This window comes from Balearica regulorum, chromosome Z, assembly GCF_011004875.1.
Source record: "Balearica regulorum gibbericeps isolate bBalReg1 chromosome Z, bBalReg1.pri, whole genome shotgun sequence".
NCBI classification, from domain to species: domain Eukaryota; kingdom Metazoa; phylum Chordata; class Aves; order Gruiformes; family Gruidae; genus Balearica; species Balearica regulorum.
Window position 1 is genome coordinate 55,367,551 of NC_046220.1, and position 21,385 is coordinate 55,388,935.

The following is a 21,385-nucleotide window of genomic DNA, read 5'->3' on the forward strand; positions in this document are numbered from 1 at the left end:
ATAGCCTTGTTCATACTGGCAGGCAGTGAACATGGGAATAGCTTGAGAGCAATTGCTGACAGTTCAGATTCACAGATATCAAGTGAAATTACTAGATATCTAAAATCAGAGAGAAAATACGTCAACAAGCAAGCTCCAGAAACATTCTGCTTTTGGATCCAAATTCCCACTCTTGCTTGAATACTTCAAAACATGTTCAAATTAGCATCTGATTAAAATCATGAATATTCTTAAGTGTTTTAATATGGATATCAGGTCTCATTAGAAACATGTTCATTCACATTTCATTAAATCAGGAATATATTACTATAATGATGTAATCTTCACATACACTAGATGTTTCCATGCCATCTTCTTCATCCTTTTTTACAACAGGCACTTCTCCATGTTCCAAGCTACTCACACAGCTTTCTAGGTCACTGACAGCATCCTCTATGGAGACATTTTCCTCTTTATCTGGGTTTTCTGCTTCAGAAGCATGTCTCTCTGTCTTATGGTATGGTGTGGACGAAACAGACTGATTCTCAGATTTCAAACTCTCTTCTCTTCTACAGCTGTCAGAAGCAGGCATGCAGACCACAGAATCATCACATGTAAAGACAGGATAACTGGAATCTCTCCTCTCCTCATGCTCCGTTTTTGTTTTCTCTCGTACAGGAACAGGGCTTGAAAATGAGTCTGAATGGATGCTTCCTATAGATCAAGAATATGATTTGTTAATAAATTTCACTTTACATTTATTGTGTGTGTATATCTATGTACATATATATCTATTTATTGTATTTCATTTCACAACAATTTGAGTTATTCAAATTCAAAGTATGGTTGCTCATTCAGAAATCATATTAAACAGCATCTGGTAGAAGGACATACACAAATGTGGAGTATAGGTTTGATCAAAGAATAAATTAAATGTAAATGTTTTGAGTTTGGTGTGTGAAATACAGGTTTAAAAATTTTATCTTTTTTTTTTGTATTTGAATTACAACAGGTCTTCATGTCATTCAGAATAATCAATATTCATGTAGCTTGTTTACTCTGACAGTCACAAGAACTTTGACTAGTTGGAAAAAATAATATGAAAGGTTGGTATACTGAACTTTATACACTGCATTTATACCATTTAAGCCTGTTTTAAAAATGAAAATAAACAAAGACTAATGGTTTATAATTAGGAAAACATAATTTCAAGTGGATACCAAGAATGTTTTGAAAACAACAGCACCGATCTAAAAATTAAAAGCAATTAGCATAATTTTATATTTAAAGAATTAGCATAATTTTATGTGACTACGTAATATTTATATTTCTGTTGCTGCTTGCATGGGATAGACATAACAATGGGTTAGAGAGGTCACCCTAAAAACATGTTCCTGAAGAACTCTGTGGCACGCACCACAGTGAACTTTGATTCAGCAGCACATCCAATGTATTAAAGAAAACAGTCTCTGTAAAGTCGCTTCCCATTCTTTCTTTACAATGGCTATTTGAACTTGTTTTTCTGAAAAAATCCCTTTTTAGGTGAAATGAATATAAAATTTGGTAATATAAAGCCCATTCAACACCAAAACATAATCTCTGTGTACGAGTATTGCCTTGACTGACCATAATGGGCATACTAGCCAGAGATAATGCAGGACAAACAACCATCTCTAACATAACATGGTGGAAGGTCCAGTGCTCATCTATAAAGTTACTTGTCTCTACAAAGGTCCAGGCACCTTCCTTTAATAGCACAAGGGAAACAGGACAGCGCTCCACTCTTCTCTGCTTTTCTTTCCCTTGTCAATGAGCACAGAATGGCTGCTAACTAAATATTAGTTTCTCAGTGGTCATGAACACTCCAAGCCTCTATTAAAAGCTAGGGAAAGCTGCGAAAAAGTAACACCTTTTAAAAAAAAAAGATTAAAAAATCATTAGAACAGACCTGGAAAGGCTTTGATAGAGCACCAACTAATTTGTACACAGGAATTTCTAAGCCTCCATATTGGAATACCCATTTTGCTACCTTTATGTGGATCGATCCTGCTGTTTACCACCTCCAAATAATCATGAACATAACCATTAATATTCACAATCAGGGAAATTCTCTCTACATGCAATTTGCAAGTAAATTTTAAGTATCAATATAAAACCAACGGGATTGCCCACAAAATTGAAGTTAAAAATGCAGTTTGCTTTTCTGAACAGGAATGTGAAACTACACCTGAACTACAATGAAATGTGAAACAGAAGAAATAAAGTCCAGAATAGACCAAGTATATTACTATAAAATAGTTGTGGGGGAAGAAAGAACCATCATTGGCTTGACAAGGTCTTTATAACTTGTACTGTCAGACAGCTCAACAGGAAATGACAAGAAATCTGCAGTCTCAAACTACAGCATTTTTGTGCACAAGTATAGACCACTTGTAATATGCAGCATTCTTCATATAAATACATGTAGCATACTACAAAGCATATATGTTCCGTACTGTTTGCATGTGTTAAGACATTCTGTATCATTTCTGTATCAAAAAAATTTTGCTGTAAAACCCATCAGTCTGTTGAAGAAATATAATTTACAAAACCTCATCCTTTATGCCCCTTTAAAAAACACTTCATTAAAACAGTTTAGGTGATATTACTCTCAGCTGAGAACATTAATTTTGTCATTTTCTCATTCTTACTGAATATCAATCTTCTCTGCATATCTTTGTAAGTAAGTTTTTAGTATGCTACTGTCCTGATTTTGGCTGAGAGTTAAGATAATACCGTGCTTTAACATCCACTGATTTGTGGCATTAGAGTATCAACAGCCTACAACTTACATGTGAAACATAATCAGTTCTTATCTCACCTGCAACCTTGACATTATCCAATAAATGTTGATCCAGCTGCATTCTACCACTGTTTTCTTCCTCCCCAGAAGGCACTCCGGTGTTTACCAGTCTCACTTCTTTTCCAGGTTCTTCAATGACCTTGAAGCCATCAGTAGCTGCTTCAGTCACTATGATTTCTGCACCAGCTACCATAGCAGATACTCCCTTGTCCTCTGGAGTTTTAAGCTTTTTAGATCGAGATCTGGTGTGCTGGAAGCTGCTATAAGAGATATTGCTGTCAGAGTAGAATGTCTGTCTTGGATAAGATAAAACGTCTACCAATATATATGTCCCTTTCACCTGCTTAAAGTGGCAAAAAACTGTCAATTTTTCATCTTTTTCTGTTAAGATAGTGTTTACAATTTATTAAGTGATAGGTTAACAATTGATTGGATTTGACTTTCTAATCTTTTATCACCATTCTATGGCAAAGTTATTAAACTGCAGAAGTAAAATAACCTTAAGTAACTATTACTTAACCAGCATCCCAACTAGCTTTTTAATGAATCATTCTTTTGAACTTGAAAGACAATAACCCTTATAAAAGTAATGAAGACAAAACATTCTCAGTTGCACTAAAATCAGGTGTAATTTCCAAACCCCAATGTTAATAAAACACTAGCCTGAATACCCTTGTAAAAGCAGGTCTGTTTAGATATCTTTTAAGTTTCTACACGCATTTTAACGCAAACAACAAGCATCTGCAAGAAGGAAAAATTCTGATCACCAAATATTTTGAATGGCTACAATATCAAGCAATATATTTCATAATGCTGTGTAAAAACAATGAAGCTGAAATTAAATCTTCAGTATAAGTTTTTGAACCATTAGAAGTAGAAGGGAAAGGTTAAAGTAGCAGAAATGGAACCCTCTGTCAGAAACTGGTTTGTAATTTGTGTGTTCAGGATGAAAGTAGCAGGAGGTTAGTCCAGTTTCAAATTCAACTATGCTGACATGGGAGGAGATTTTTATGTGCTTCATCACAAATCAGGTTTCAAAACTCATAACACAACTAGTGATAAAAGCCCAAGTATGGCAAGTAAATCAGGAGTTTTACAAAAGTCTTGCATCTTAGACTATAGATAATTCCAGAAAAACATTTTGCTACTCCTTACTTTTTATTGTATGTCCACCAATTATCTTCCAACACCTCTCAATAAAATAGTAATTTCCAGAAAAGTTGCCAAAGAGTGAGACCCATCAGTCCAAATTATATTACAACAGCAAGTATTATTACTGTTTACATGCAGTCATTAGATGTTCTATTGTAGCAAAGTATTTCAGCTATAAATGTCAGAGCTAAGCTCTCCCTGTCACTATATTCATGAAGATTTCCATGGATGGTATTTCTGTTTTCACTCTGCTGGAACTTGTATTGTTCCCATAACCAAAATGACGACAATTTCAATCGACACATTACAGTAGAAATGAAGCTGAATAAACATTTTATCCTCCCTTTGCAATATGCATTGTTACCATGCCTGAATAAAAGCCAACTCAAGAATTAAACAGCACTGGAATTGTGTTTATTAGATTAGCTAAGTGCATGAAATCAGCCCATGTATTCCTATGATAAAACTTTCAACACAATTATTATCAAATCTTTGCTTTTAGTTAAAACTTGGTATCCATAAGGGTACTACCAAATGAATCACTGCTGGTACAAGTGTGAACTTGCAGTTATGCTGCACAATACACACAGTGAAACTTACTACAGGGCAAAATGGCATTCAACTGGCTAAACAATGGAATTACCCCCTCTTTGTGTCTGGGTTAATATTACAGATATTATACATATACTAACAAATTGACTGTCCAGCTGCATCACTGGTTCTCTGCAAGAACTGTTTCTATCACATAAACTATCCTTACCCAAAACAAACCCAATGTTATATTTTTCAACCATAACGTTCCACTACAGCGGTAGTTGGTCGTCTTTACAGGTGGACTTTCCTTTAATTTTCCTCAAGAAATACATTAATTTACAAAGAAAAAGAGGAAATTCAGTTTAAGAGTAAGTTAAAACATTATCTATATTGTAAAATGATTTGAAGGAGGAAAAAGGTCTTAAAAAATTCAGTATTATCTTTAACCCTGAAAACTCCACAGTAAGTGGATACCAATAAAACTGCCCACCTTAGGCTAGAAATTAAATAGATCTTTATCAGCTAATGAAGAAGAAAATCCGTAAGGATCCTGATAAGTAAGAAAGGAAACATTAATGTACAAAACATGTTTGTGCAATACAAACAAAAAACATGATACACACCGAGAAAACACATCCAGCTATAAAACTGCTTTAATAGGTCAAAGCTTTGACAGCTTCAGTGACAAGCTCAGAAACTTTTTTCTGCTAATTTTCTTAGTGGTGTCAGCACCAACAACTGAGATTTAGGCCTTCCTTATGTCAAATTATGACCTGTGGTAGACACAGAGAGGTTTTGGCTGCAGCACTGTGAGAGTGTGCCAAATAGGCAGTGATATCTCCTTGGAGCTTGATGGCAGTGATGGCTAGAGACTTCACACAGCTGTTGGGATTCTGCCACCACTTCACGATATGTTTTTCCGATTTAACCTTTCCCTCAACTCTTAGGAGGCTTCTCCCTTGTCTTTTGGTTGCAGATGTCATTAGAAACAATGGCAACCATCCATACCTTGAAAATTTTAATGGAATAATCTCTACTGAAGAAAGATTCTAAATACCACACAGGAATGCATTTTGATGCTCTCCATACTCATGAACTTCAGCTACAGACATAACTTCTAAGTTGAATTAATTTTTCATAGTCTCTCTGAAAAAAAGACTTGCTTGTCCCTAAGTCCATCTTTATGTAAAAAACAGAAAAACCAACTTTGTCTAAAGTACATGAATTCAAATAAAACATCAGAGAAAGTGGCAAAAAAAAAAAAAAAAAAAAAAAAAGGAAACTGACATCATATTAAGACACAATTAAATGGAGGATAAAGAAATATAAATACCACTTGGGAAAGTTCTTTATTTTCTTTCTTCTCTGTAGCCAGGTCTTTACTTCAGGCGTTGATTCAGGAGTTGGTTTTGTATGATCAATGGTGTATAAATCCTTGCCTTGTTTCCACAGATGGTATCTGTCTGGTTGAAACTTCCTCACAAAGATGTCCATGGATATCATCACCATGTCTCTCCTACAAGTGCACTGCAAGAGAAGACAGGAATTTGTAAGTGACAAGTAATGGAATATGCCACAGTTTGCAGTAAATAAAGTCCAAAATAAAAATCCCAAATGTGAAAACCAACTCTAATCAAAATTTTCTTTTTTTCCTCTTCCTCATTTCTTTGAGGGTAAGGGTCATTCAAGAGAAGATACAATCTGAAGAAATGTGAAACACTAGGATTCCACAAAGGTACTTTTGGATACTCCATAGTTTGATTAACTCCTACAGGTTAAGCTCAAAAAGAAACTACAGCATTTCTTTTTGCTCTGTTAGCTGGTTTTGATAGTTTTGAGCTTAATACCATGTTGAAACCAGAGACTGCATTTATCTGTAGTGGCATCTAATTTGCTTTTTAAAAATAACTCATCTAGTGTCCACCTGACTCAAAGGTCTTTACAAGCATATATAATCCTAGCTTTTAACTCTTCAAAACAAAATGCGTATGAGTACAATATAAACTTACAGTTTTGCCCAAGTTATTCTACAAAGGAACAAACAAGCAAGATAGGGGAATATTACGTCTAAAGTCTAGAAGAGTGTGTTACAAACAGGTGATCTGACCTTCTGTGCAATGCAGACCCTAAACATCTCATGCAGTACTTTCCTCATCAACTTCACTCTAGTCCCCAATTTCAGTCCCCCAAAGAATTTTTGCATTGTTTTCCTCTATAAATCATGGATATGAGTGGAATATTTTAGACTTATTTGAATAAACTCTTAATAATGATCATGAAAATGCAGAGGAGTCTTCACTTGGAATACTGTAGATGCTGAGACAATTTTCAGACTAAAATTACTGTACGTAATGCTCCAAAAGACTTCAATAAGTAAATCAATATGCCTGCAGCACACAAACTATTGTGGTGGGTTAACCTTGTCTGGCTGCCAGGTGTCCCCAAATCTGCTCTCTCATTCCGCCCCCCCACCCCGCCCCTAGCAGGACAGGGGAAAAAAGTAAGATGAAAAAGCTCATGGGCTGAGATAAGAACAGGGAGATCCCTGACCAATTACATCACAGACTCAACTTGAGGAAATTAAATTAATTTATTGCCAATTAATAACAGATTAGGATAGTAAGAAATAAGAACAAAACTAAAACCAGCTTCCCTCACCCCCCTTTTTTCCCAGGCTCAGCTTCACTACCAACTCTGGTGTCTGCAGGGCTGTTTCTCTCACATTTTCTCCACTCCTCCCTCTCACAACAGCGGTTTTTACCCTTTCTTAAATATGCTACCACAGAGGTGCCACCAACCTCACTCACAGGTTCAACTTTGGGCAGCAGCGGGTTCATTTTGGAGCCAGCTGGACCTGGCTCTGTCTGATATGGGGGCAGCTCCTGATCCCTTCTCACAGAAGCCATCGCTGACCCCTCCACTGCCAAAACCTTGCCATGTAAACCCAGCAGAACTTTTCAGATTAAAAGCAAATTGACTGACTAAAACATACAGTCTCAAACAGAAAAACTTTTAAAGAACTTAGTGTTATAGCTAAATGACTCTGTTCAGGGCAAAACTGAAACCGTATCTTCTTTCAGGTAAAGAGAGATGTACAAAAAAAACCCCAAACTGGTAAATGCATGGCCTGGCTTTCTGGCTAGTTTTATTGCCCCTTTTAAATAAGGAGCATGTTTAACCATAGAAAAGTTGAAATATACAAACGACTGAATGGAACTTTTCTACTAGCTAGCTTTCTGTGTGTTGGATGCGAATCTCTTTGCTATTTCCACCTATTATTTCTAGTCCACCCTTCTTCCTCTTGAAATTAGTAAGATCTATAATGAAAAGAAGGAACCTGAGATGTACTAAAAATACTTGCTTTCTTTTCAATATTTCAATGCCAATATGCTCTATATTCACAACACTGCCCTCTAATGGGAGATGGAAGGGAAAGACAAAAAAAACCCTTCAAAATAGAAATTGTAATTTTATGCAGCTGCCTTTAATGATAGTTTTTACCCAAAATATGATTAGAATTTTCCTTTTTCAAACACCATGTATGTATGTACATATACACACATTCTGAAAAAGACTTAATCTTATTTGAAATAGTGTGTCTCACTCAAAGTGTCCTTGATCACTCACAATGAACAGTAACAGAAAAGCAATTTACATAGTTCTGTATACCAAGCAGGTGCATAGATGGTCCATTGTAATATTTTTAATTTTTCAAGACAAAATTTGTAACATAAACACAGCCAATACTGAATTTTCTCTCCATTTACACACAAAATCCTTTCATATTCATCTACACATCAATTAGAAATGGTTGTTAAAGCAAAAAAAATTAGAAGGCTACTGGTTTTGCTGTTAGACACCAAGACTTCCAGTGGTTTGGAAGAAAATAATTATTTAAGTCAGCACTGAAGGAGCAAAGAAGAAAATACATTAAGAAATAAAATGTATTCTATGATGGAATGACAATAATACATGAAAAGACTCAAAATAAATGATGTGTAAATGAGGCACAGAATTTCTGTCTTTCAGTAATCTTTGATCAGTTTCTACTACATTTTAATAGCACTACTGCAAATGATTCAGGCAGGTATTAGAAATATCACAGAATTTTTTAGATGTTTTAAAACTTTTAAAAAGTTTTACATACATTTTGAGTAAATGTACATTTACATACAATTTGAGTAAAAAGTAATGGAGAATCATCATGCTCAACAGCATTACTGCTTGCCTGGAAATACACAAGACAAGCTTCTGCGCATTAAAGGGTGGAAATATTGGGAAGTATCCTACCAGACAATGACAGTAGATTTGTTCTGAAAACCATTTCTACTTATATTCCCTAAAATAAGTCAATTAAAAAAAAAAAAAAATCTGTTGCTCGGATAAATAATCTGGAGAATTTGTTGTTCTTCTTGGTGGTGGTGATGGTTTTTAATGTTTTTTCTTCATTTCCCATTAGACTTCCTTGTAGCTGACAGTTATACAGCTTCCTGCTCCCAAGACAAAAAAATGACTGAAAGATTCTCTCTAAAGCAAAGAAGCCTCTAGGGACAGGCACAAAAGGGACATGCCACTGTCTACTAAAATACTCACAGTGATACTTTCATGGATCACAATAATTATGTAAGCATCTTTTAATATTTTTTAAAGTAAATGCAAAATCAAAGTTGTTAGATCACCACGTAAACTAAAGCTGATGTTTCCATAGATAAACTTCACAACCTTTGCATTGGAAATAATTCTTTTCTCGATGCAGCAGAATTAGTCTGATACATATTCCTCAATCAAAGATTAGTATGACAATCAGAATACTTAAGGGAACAGAACTCTCTCACAATTTTTTGATATTAATATTAACATCATCGACATCACCATTACTATTATTATTTATCCTATCATAAAGATACAGCTTGGAGGTAAGAAATTCAAATAACATTTACTAGTAGCTGCAAATCTTTATAGCAATGAATTGGAAGAAAAATGTTTTGTCAACTTTAACTAACTGATATAACTAAATGTGAGATATAGTTGTAATATCAGAAAAGTACCTAGGAGAGATATACTCAGCCAAAAGAATTTTTTCAGATACTTGCCATTTTTAAGTGGAAAAAAAAAAGAATTATTTTGTACTTTAAAAAAAGTTAAAATCTTCCCATTTTGGACTCTGACTCAGGAAAATTTAAAGGAATGCAACAACCTTCTAGGCCTATGTGTATTAGTTGGACACATACTTAAGCACATTTTAAAAGTAGGGGCATTTTTCTCCTAATTGCTCTCACTCAGGTAAGTGTAGAATTCATGTTTTGATCAGCAGCATATAGACCCACTAACGTCTATGCTAGTACGTAAGAATACCTCTTGAAAAACATTTTATGTCATTAAGACTCAAATACATGTCTTAAGGGTCTTTCTAACACTCCATCATTAATATTAAACTTTTTCATCAAACAGAATCACTGGACTTTTAAAATTAACATAAAAATATTCACTCTCTACAGAGTATCATACTTTGCTGCAATAGAAAGCAAATACGATTAAACATTATTTGACTAGTAGAAGGGGAGAAGTATTTCTCAGTACCACAGTTCTAAGCACAGAAATTTATATCCAGAGTCAAGCCTTTTTGATTTGCATTTTTTTCTTTTAGTTCAATGAAGTATACCTGACAATGTACCTTCTAAGATGTGAAATTATGTCTTTATCCACAAAAATATCTACTCAACCTAAACATCAGTTGTTATACTACAGTATTACAATACTTAACACATTAAGCTTAAAATACCTGGAGGATTTTTGACATTTTGCACTCTGTATTGGATTTTGTTGATTAAAATGTGATTTTCACCATATCTGAAATCTACTTTAGTTAAAAGTCATCCAAAGTATTAATTTGAAGAAGAACAGTAGTACTTTGTTAGGCTAAATTTTGGGCTTTCTTTACATAATCATTTCAGAAAAAATGAGACATCTAATTTCACGTTGCAACTGCACAACGTAGGTAAACTCTTTTTCTACACACCTGTGGAACAGCGCATGTGAGAATAACAGTCAAGAGAAACCATGAAAAGTTCTCTTCTTTTTAAACAGAGAATGGATTTTAACAAAACATATAATAAACCAATAAACTAGTAGAATAAGGCAAGTACTAGGCTGGTAACCTCCTTTATACGCTATATAAGTCCCAATCCACAAAGCATACTCTAAAAATGGCCTGATCATGCCATTTTTCACTGATATACCTTCCTAACTGCTTACAGTGATTAAAGCTTTCTTCATGGTACAGTGGCAATGATATATTTATTTGAAAGACCTGTTAAATAATTTAGCTTCTTCTTACCATCTTAACTTCAACTCCAATTATAGACTATTTCACCCACTACGTTCCACTCTTCTTGTAATACTTTAAATGAATCAGGTTCAAGCAATATAAAAAATGTGTTTTGATAAACAACATTTTAAAGGTGGTGCAACTGGAACTGCTTCCTGTAGAGTACCTGTAGAAGTGCTTGATACGTACTGTTTGTTAGAAGGACAGGATTTAATAAATCCTGGTAAAAATAACTGCTCTTTGCTACGGAATCAGGCAGTGATATATTTTCACATTGACGTTCTGGCAACTTGTAGGCAGTGTTGCAGAAACCTCTGCTATCAGTTAGCCATCTGTGTACGCTTCAATAAAGCAAGCCTTCCTTTGGTAAGTCATAGAGAGTACACTCACTTTTCCCTGACACATCCAGTCACACACAACAAAAATACAAATTCAAACATCACTCTTTTTATACATATTCCACAATATTTCAGGTAAATAACAGAACAAAGTATTTCCAATAAATTTATTATTTGTATTCATATATGCATAAGCAAATAGTCTGCAATATTTTAAAAATAGTCCAATATTTAAATAGTGCATTACAAAAAACATGGTTTTTTTCTTGACTCCTATTTCCAATTTATTATACACTTACATATAATGCCACCTACACATACCTACATAAAAAAGACTCAATTTACATTGTGTAGAACTGATGTCATTGCAAAAACGTGGCTGTTTTCCTCTAATTTCTTTGAAACTTGGGCAAAAGAAACAGTGCGAAAGGACACAGCTGAAAGAAGCCCATTTTTTCTTAAATGTTCCATCTCTCAGCCCTTCTTTATCTTGTCTGCCTGTTATGCCTTTTTGATTATACTCTTTCTTCATTCATGTGACCCAGAAACCATTGCATTAAGTACGAGTTAGGCATGCAGATGAGAAAACTGACGAAATTCAAAATGGAAGCTAGGCATCAGTCTATGAACCATGGAACTTGCTGGAGACAGGTAAAGAAGAGGACAGAAAGAAATTTCTATGCACAGCAAGAGTCAAGAAGGGGCTTTATATACGCTTGGTAATTTTACAAGTTTTCTTGAACTCCAAGTCCAAGTTGTCATCCAGAGGAACAGATTAATGCACAGGACAACACTCTTGCTTACCAAGTCTCAACACCTATCTACCCAGTAATTTTAAGGGGGGTGAGGGGGGAGGAAGCAGGATTATTGCAATACATGCTGCCATGTTCAATGCAGTGCAAACCATCATTGCCAACAAAGGTCAGCCCTTTTGAGTGTAAATTAAACAGTTGAAAGAGTATCTCTGTGAGACAAATGTTTAAGGTTTGCTGCTGGTTTGGTGGTTGTTTGGGGGTTTTTTAGAGGTTTTTTCTTTTTTTTTTTTTTCCTAACTTATCTTGAATGTAATTCCTTGTCCATCCAATTACTGTAAATCCTTTACTGCAACTTTCCTGGCACTACTCTTACCCCTTGGAAGATTTAATCAATTAGTTATTAACTTTTTTCTCTTCATTCTGATTTTACTCTGTATTTCTAGCCCAAATTCTTCTCCTTCTCTCACATTCCCTTCTCCATCCACCTCTGATGCCTATACACAAAAACTCTTTGCTCAGTCTTTATCTCTCTGCTGTGTGTCAACTGCCCTTGCTCCATTCTTGTCTTAACGCTGCATTGTTTCCTTTCTTCTTAATACCTCTGGACTGCACTTCCTCAGATCCAGACTCTGAAGGCTTCTGTCTCTTAACTTAAATGGTCTTGTAATTTCTATATTTTGAAATGGAAGGATTATGACCCTCTGAAGTCCTACTGTAAAGAAATTAATCTCCATTTGCAGCAGACCAGAATTAGCCAATTCTAAAATAACTCCTGAAGTAAGAAAACAAACACTCTGTGCATACATATATACATATATCTCACTATAAACAATAACTTGTATTTGTGCAATACAGGCCTATTGCAGTATCATTCCTCATCTTGATTACACAAATTCCAGAGTCATTACCATGGATTTACTTACAGAAAGTTTACTACTATCAAGCATAAAAAAGGCATTTACAAGTGATCCAAGTACAGCAATTCCAAAAAATTGCATGTATCCTTAGCTCATTAATTACAGTAAAGGGATAGTTGCAACATGTTGTAGGTAAGAAATCAGTATAACAGGAACCGTAATCAGGGAATGTTCCTTCTCTATTCCAAATAAACTCAAAAGAAAATCGACAGCTGTGGTATCCCCTCTTGGGAGGGGACACAGCCAGGACAGCTGACCCAAACTGACCAAAGGGATGTTTTATACCATATGAAGTCTGCTCAGCAATAAAAGCTAAGAAAAAGGAGGAGGAAGGGGGGCATTCGTTATTTATAACGTTTGTCTTCTGGAGCATCCACTACGCGTACTGAAGCCCTGCTTCCCAGGAAGTGGCCAAGCATTGCCTGCTGATGGGAAGTAGAGAATAAATCTCGTGGGTTTTTTCCTTTGCTTCCACATGAGTCCTTTTACTTTTCCTTCATTAAAACTTTTCCTTCATTAAACTGCCTTTATCTTGACCCAGGAGTTTTTTTCCATCTTATTTTTCTTCCCTCCTTGTCCTGCTGTTAAACCACCACAGTCCTTTTTGGCGCCCAACACGGGGCATGAGGTATTTGAGGTAAGGAGGTAATTAACAGAGGTAATGGGCAAAATATGGACTGAACATAGCTAGAGAGTAGAACAACTGTGGAGAATTTCTATTGTTAATTGTGGTGAAAGGACGAGAGGTAGATTGTGTGTGTAAATTATCCGCTTTGGTTCGGTATTGTGATGATGTTATTTTGATTTTGGTGTGGGGAATTCTCTTGTTGTTGTTGTTATTGATGATGTGATTGAAGTATGTGAATATTGTGTGATGAATTTTAATGATAATTCTTACATATGTGATTCACAGAGGTGAGGGGTGAAATGTATTGGGTTTGCATGGCAAGGTTTTGGTAGCAGGGGGTCACAGGTGTGGCTTCTGTGAGAAGCTGCTAGAAGCTTCCCCTGTGTCTGATAGAGCCAATGCCAGCTGGCTCCAAGAAGGACCTGTTGCTGGCCAAGGCCAAGCCCATAAGCAGTGGTGGTAGCACTGGGATAACTCTGGGATAACTCCGGGGTAACTCTGGGATTAACTCATTTAAGAAGGGGAGCAAAACCAAAGAAAACACAAGGAGTAACTGCAGCCAGAGAGAGAAGTGAGAAGATGTGAGAGAAACAACTCTGCAGACACCAAGGGCAGTGAAGAAGGAGGGGGAAGAGGTGCTCCAGAGCAGAGATTCCCTGGCAGCCCATGGAGAAGACCATGGTGAGACAGGCTGTCCCCCTGCAGCCCATGGAAGATGATGATGAGGAGAGACTTCACCTGCAGCCTGTAGAGGACCCCACATCAGAGCAGGTGGATGCCCGAAGGAGGCTGTGACCACATGGGAAGCTGATGCTGGAGTAGGCTCCTGGCAGCACCTTTTCCACATGGCCCCATTGAGAGAGGAGCCCACACCAGAGCAGGTTTGCTGGCAGCACTTATGATCCCGTGGGAGACCCACGCTGGAGCAGTCTGTTCCTGAAGGACTGCACCCCATGGAAGGGACCCATGCTAGAGCAGTTCTTGAAGAACTGCAGCCCATGGGAAGGACTCATGTTGGACAAGTTGGTGGAGGACTGTCTCCTGTGAGAGGGACGGCAGGCTGGAGCAGGGGCAGAGTGTGAGGAGTCCTCCCCCTGAGGAGGAAGGAGCAGCAGAGACAATGTGTGATGAACTGACCACAACCCCCATTCCCTGTCCCCCTGTGCTGCTGGGAGGAGGAGGGAGAGAAATCGGGAGTGAAGTTGAGCCCAGGAAGAAGGAGGGGTAGGAAGAGGTGTTTTAAGATCTAGTTTTTATTTTCTCATTATCCTGCTCTGTTTTGCTTGGTAATAATTTAGATTAATTTTTTTCTAAGTTGAGTCTTCTTTGCCTGTGACAGTAATTGGTGAGTGATGTCTCTCTGGGTGTTACCTCCATTGGATTATTTAAGACCATTTCCTGGCACAATTAATATATCTATGTATCACTACTATTGTTGCTAGTTATTCCAGCAAGTCAAATTATTGTCAGAACTTTCAGAAGTCTTTTTTAAATTCAGGTTCCGATTCAACAATGATTGAAGATTCATGGTAACATAACCATGTGAGTATAGACATACTTTCTTCCACAACGATTCAAATTTTACAGAGCTCCAAACTTAGCTGCCACTATTAAAAATCATGGTTGCATTTACATGTGATAATGCTCACAGATCATGTTGAAAACTAACTACTATCAAGACTCATCTAAAGCCTTAGAACTTAGAACAATGTTGCTTCTGAAGCAAAGCACAGCAAATAAAGTAGCAACTTATATTAATAAAATTATAAATTACTTTTTAAAGTTCAGAAAACATTTTTTTCTAAACATTTTGAAGATGTTCTAAAATGTCATGACACATTATTCTCAGGTATCACCTTTAACATCTAGAACATTGTATTAACGGTGTTAAAAACAGCAAATTAATGTTATCAATGGTAAATCACAGTACACAATGACTTCTGCCTGGGGAAGGAAGGAAGCAAGCAATGAAATTCCAATCAGAGAGAAAAGCTGTGGCCAAGTCTCATGTGAAGCATGTAAAGCACAATCATATTCATTAAGTTTCTCTAAGGCATATGATAAATTCTTGCAAAAGCTTGGCTCAGTTTTTCAAAACATAGATGCCCAAAGATGCCATTCACGTACATCTCATAGCTTCTGTAAATGCTGAGTCAACCACTATTTTGTTCACATATCATTAACTTCACTGCTGCAGTTTTTAAGTGTTATTCTTAACTGAAAATTCAGAGGATAAGAACTACAAAAATTAACACCTAACAGATTTATTTTAGATTGTCAATCTACTGAAACATTTTTTGGCCAATATGACTCCTGAATCGAGTTTATGTCTCCCAAAACACTTCATTTGTACTCTTGCTCAGCAAAGCAGAACAATATATAGAAAGCCTATATAACTTCCAACAGATAATGAAAAAATCTGTAGTTCTATACACGTTCATTCCAGGAATTTCAGAATGCTTTGCAAATATTAATGTTTCTTCCTGGTAACAGAGAAGAAGAAACCAGACCACAGAAAGGCTTGTTTGTCAAGGTCACAAGGCAAGCCACAGTCAAAACTGAGACTAGAATACATTTGACTTTCTGTTGCCTGCTCCAGATGTTAGACCTTATTTCTAAACTGAACAGAGGAAAAGAGAATTATTTTCATGCTCGACTTAGAAAAACTTTTTTTTTTCCCCCAAGGCTCTCCTACTATTCCACTTCCATTACAGAGAGGAAGAAGAAAAAAAAAAAGAGAGAAGATAAATATTTGTGAAAAAAATAATTATATGGTCCTACCATGTATTTTAAAAGGTAATAAATCCCCAGAAATTTTGAATAGTCTGCAGCCATCTATTTATATAGCTTACCCTTTAAGAAATGATAGAAAGGAAAGAAACTGTAGCTATGCAATGTTCTACCACTATTTAAATCCAAACTAAGTAAGCAATGGAGCACTGTGATATTGAACAAAAAAAATAAAACCAACACACAAAAACCAAAGCTAAACAAAAAAACCCACACCTTCCCCCCCTCCCCCCAAAAAGCAATCTTGTCAGAAACAATGCAAACAAAAAGCACCCAATGAGAACAAACTTCAAAAGAAAGCTTTTCTGTCATTGTTAAGTATACCATGTGGCTGAGAACAATGCTGTGTTGATTCTGCATTGACACATTGATAACAGGGGCTTTGTGACACAAGTTGTCTAGGTTTGGGAAGGTAGGAGAGGATGAGAAAGTAGGAGAAAATGTCAGTAAGACAGAAACTGCAGGATCCTCTATGACTTTTTCCTCTAATAAGTAAAAGCTGTATGGAAAACCCATCAAAAGTTTCCTGTTCAGACACTGACACACTCTTGCTATAAGCCATCTTGCAGGCCAAACCCCTCAAACGTTCCTACCAGTGTACTGAAGTGGTAAGTCAAGCATGAAAACAGTAACAACACTAAAAGAATGAAATCTACTCACGACCCAACTCTTACGGTTAGTATCTTGGAACACTGGGCTCAACTATTAAAACCACTCAAATATATAATGTGCAAAAATATGTATCAAAAGAGTGGAAGCAGAGCATTATGTATTTCACCTGCCACTAAAAAGAGAGAGTAGCTGAACCAAAAGAAAATTCACTGCATGAAGTATGCATTCAAAATAGGGTGGAAATACCCCTAGACATTTTTGGAAGAAATGGAATATGTTTCTGTTGACTAAAGCTCTCATACAAAAAAATAGACTCACTGATGCGAAGCAAAGCCCCTTCTAGCAAGCACTGGCTTATCAACAAATACATCATTGTCACTGAAGATCCTAGAGAAACATCTGCCAATAGTCATGGAAAATTGAACCCATTCCTAGAAAATATGAGTTTCCAGCTAACAAATATGATAGACAAACAGAAAGGCTCAGTGTAAACAGAGACTGTATTCAATTTAAACTCCTAATGAAAAAAAATGACAGACCATTCAAAGCAACAGAATTTCCTTCCACTCCAGTGAAGAAAAAAAAGAAGGAACAATGATGTTGACAACACAGGCCTTTCTGGCTTATGGTTTCTAAAAGAATGATAATCAAATGAAGGACTTGACAGAAGATGATGACCAACATTCCTCTTGCCTCAGATAATTTACCATGCCCTCGAGTTGGGAAAATAAACATTACTCCACTATTCACTGAAGTGGTTATATTGCTGCAATGATCACAGTTCCTGTGCTGACAACTATGGATATTAGGCAGGAAACTTTCGCAAAAAAAAAGATCAAACAATTCTGTTCTAGTGGTGGTCAAGCTTTTCGGAGAATGGTAAAAAACAAAACACACTAACTCTGCAGCTATATCAGATACATCCATCTAATTTGTTTATACGTTCATCAGCCCATACAAGAGAAGAGTTTGATTAAACTAAGTATCACCAAGTGTTACAACAGGTAAGAATGAATATGAAGCTGGTATACAGAGCTCAGTGTGAAGCATGTAGTTTCATTATTAGATAAGAAATTGAAAACCATTTAATAAGGTACCAGAATTACTTGCCATGTCTTTGGTTCAATACATTTTATTAAAGCAGTCTATAATAGGACTGCTCTCAATCCATTAGCTCTTTGTTTTATAAAAGCCTAGTGTAGCTACTATCTCCAAGTGTCAGTATTACCTGGAATAAAAGCATTGACTTGCTATTAGCCTATTCAGAAGTAGGCTAGATGGTCAAATTAGTGATTCAAGAAATACCTGGTAGCATCAAAGACTGCACAGACAATAAAAAATATTATCAATTGAAAAAACAAATTTTTCTTATTTTATTCTGAGATTTACTTTGTGATGCATTAGACAGGACTGTGTTTTGCTGCCCAGGAAATACAGAATGAAAAAAGTTTGGTATTGCAGAGCATTATTACCATAATATTACTATATTACCATGTAGTACTGGACACTAAAAGAATTTCAGAACTAAAACCTGTACAGCTATATAAAAGGACAGCCACGTACATCAACAGTCTTTCTCCCACACTCAAACATCCACACAAGAACCTCCAGCAATCGTCTGAAGCTGGGAAGGTAGTACGACCAGAGATCCGCTGCAAAGCACAAAAGTATCATTCCTTTCTTGGCTAGGTGACTGCACTATTAACCTGTTCATACCAACTTATATCGTACACCACCACAACTCCTTGGCATTAGGAGGTTGTGAAGAAGTATATTCAAAACAGGTTTGTCTTCATTAGTAAGTAGTCATGGATGATTCTTGACATGCCAAGTGTGCTTAAACTAAAATCTCTTTACCATGCTTTAGTATTTTTAAATCTGCATACAATTAAACCTGTGTGCTAACTGGCAAACTTTTTAAAAAACACTTTCTAATATAGGTAGGGCAAAAGGCTGTGTAAGTAAAGACAGAAGGCTTACAAATTTTTCTGACGAGGATTATGATGCAGTGGGAGGAACTTGCCAAAAATGTTACCAAATGCTGATCATTTGTAGCAAGAAGATTCAAAAGGCATCACGCTGTTATGACAACTTTGCTCTTTTCAAACAGTATGCTTAGTTTAGGTTTTTTCCTTTCCCTTTGTTATTAAACAGAATGCAATAAAGAATATGTGTCATTTTATCATTATTCATTTTGGGTGGGTGTAGAAGATAAAAGATCTATATGCCTTTTTTCAATAATTACTTTCTAAAGTAATCAAAACTGCCATCAGCCAATTGTTCCTTATGTTTTGACAAAAGATCACGATTCTGCTTGTGAGAGAGTAAAAATATGATGTGCTGCTTATTGAATTTTTCTGCCTAAAGAATAGGAGATATTTTCCCACAACGCTGCAGAGAGATAAAGAATTTCTGTAGTCATAAAGTCTAATATAAGCTAATGAATCTTCTATAAGGAAAACAAAATTATAGCTAGCTTCCTGTGGATTAGGCCCAAAATTTAGGATAAATAGTTCATTAAGAGTAGCTGTTTGATGTTTTCAAGACAATCAGGTAATCAGATTTACCTCTTAATAATCAGCTCATCTAGGATATTAAATATGAATATTTTTAACTAGAGATTTTGGGTGAACATATAAAACTAAATACTGCATTTCTGATTCTGTCATATCCTTAAGAATATTTGGCTTAATCAGATAGACACAAGACTTTATGCATGGAGTTCACATTACTGTGGCTCTTCTTTAGAAACCATAAAATGTATTCTTTTACTGATTTTTAGTCCATTTTAAAAAATACATTTATTCCACCTGAAATAAATAAAACTGCTGTTGAAATTTAAAGGCTTTAACTTCACAGAAATATCTTGTTTGCATTTCATGCAAAAGAATATTGTGTTACATGTCTTTCCCTCTGAGAAGCCTTTGCAGGAGGTTTGTATTTGGCAGAAAGAGAACTGATAAGACTGAACAAATGGTCCTGTATGATATCCCAGTTGCTTTTTAATCTATGAAAAGTCTATTAATCAGAAAGAACATGTCTGAAGAGTGAAAGAGATTTCTGCATCAACTCTGCATTAACTTCCAACAGTCCCACACATTTCTAGAAGATGTTCTATCCCCACTTGCAGCTAGCCAGAAATTTATCATAAAAAAGCTGGTATCAGTTCCACAGGCTGGCAGGCAGTGAAGACCAATCTAAGATAATTCAACCTCATTCCAGTCAACTGTATTTCTGGTTTCAAAAAACTCTACATCTGTATGTTTTATACAGAGACACCAAAAAAAAAGGACGTAAATATAGATGAGCAAAAGGAAATCACTATATGCAGTTCTTTTATTTATGCCTTGAAAAATGCCTTCCCGTTGTGATCTATTAACTGTCAAGAAGAAAACCTACATAAATATGTTCTACATTCATAAATATGTTCTTCAGGGGGAAAAAAAAAGTCAACAGCAGTAGCTTTCCATTAAGAAATGCAAAAGCGATTTTTTTCCTGGCTGTTTGACACAGTAAATTGAAGTGGGAAAGCTAGGTTTAATGTAAGAAAACAAAGATCAATATGAAATAGCATTGACTATTCCAATTCTACATTAAATACATTTTATATACATTCAGTATTGCAAAAGTGAAATATTGTGACCAACTCAAGCCCTACTCTGCCCTTTAAACACTTGCACTAAAAAAGCAGGTTTTCTCTCTGTGTAATCAGATAGTTAAACCTTTTCTATCAAAGAAAACGAGCTTAATATAGTACCCAACTTAAAGCAGAAGAATCATAATTTGTTACCCATTTCCATCATTTTTAATAGAACTTTTCCTTCCTTGCTTCATATCTAAAAAGCTACCAATATTTCAATTAAAGAAAATAATAGTTTGCATTCTGCAATAGTTCTAATTAAGAATCCCAGCTCTACAAACAGAATTAAGTTCAATTTCAAAGCAGTGTCCAAATTTCCATTCCATTTTGAAGAATTAATGATGTAAGTGAAATCCTCAGTTGCAAAGCCTAAAATAGGAGACCTACCATTTTGATGTTCAGTCATGTGCATTCAAAAATAAAGTAATGCTTCCTTGCAGACCTTCGTGAGTTTAGGTAAAAGAATTCTATGTTCTGAGCTTTCTCTCTAAGTTCAGGTCTGGCATTCTAGCATGAATATACTTCATATTGCCCTCAAAGAATCATCACTCTCATTTGATTCAGGCAAAAGCTGTAATTATGTCCTTGTGTTAACACGCTTTTTCCTAAAAGTAAAGACTGATGTTAAATTACGTATTTTGATGGCAGGACAAACAGGAGAAGAAATTAAACTATACAGACAATAGAACAGAATATGTAAACATCTTCAGTAAAGGATGGAAATGACCACTGGATTTTTATTTTTCTGCTAACTTTTTTTCCTTATTCCCTGCCTGTTAAACATATGTAAGTGCTTTAAGTCCAAATTCCAGAAAATAGCACTTAGAAGTTTTGTGTTCAGCACGGGTCTCTGAATACTTAATAGGGTTA

At 35.8% G+C, this 21,385-nt stretch overlaps 1 protein-coding gene across 9 annotated transcripts in view; it reads right to left on the bottom strand.

The window, feature by feature from the left end:
- KDM4C (lysine demethylase 4C) overlaps window positions 1-21,385 on the bottom strand; it is a 274,177-nt gene that overhangs the window by 127,424 nt on the left and 125,368 nt on the right. For 8 of the 9 annotated variants that reach the window (XR_012833183.1, XM_075741245.1, XM_075741239.1 and 5 more), the window contains 3 exons: window positions 5,841-6,034; window positions 2,840-3,081; window positions 332-693 (listed from right to left, as the gene is read on the bottom strand). Coding sequence is in view for 8 of the 9 variants with exons in the window: in XM_075741245.1 (XP_075597360.1) it covers window positions 332-693; window positions 2,840-3,081; window positions 5,841-6,034 (798 nt within the window). In the remaining variant the exon portion in view is untranslated. The remainder of the gene's footprint in view (window positions 1-331; window positions 694-2,839; window positions 3,082-5,840; window positions 6,035-21,385) is intronic. The other variant, XM_075741244.1, reaches the window with a different exon arrangement.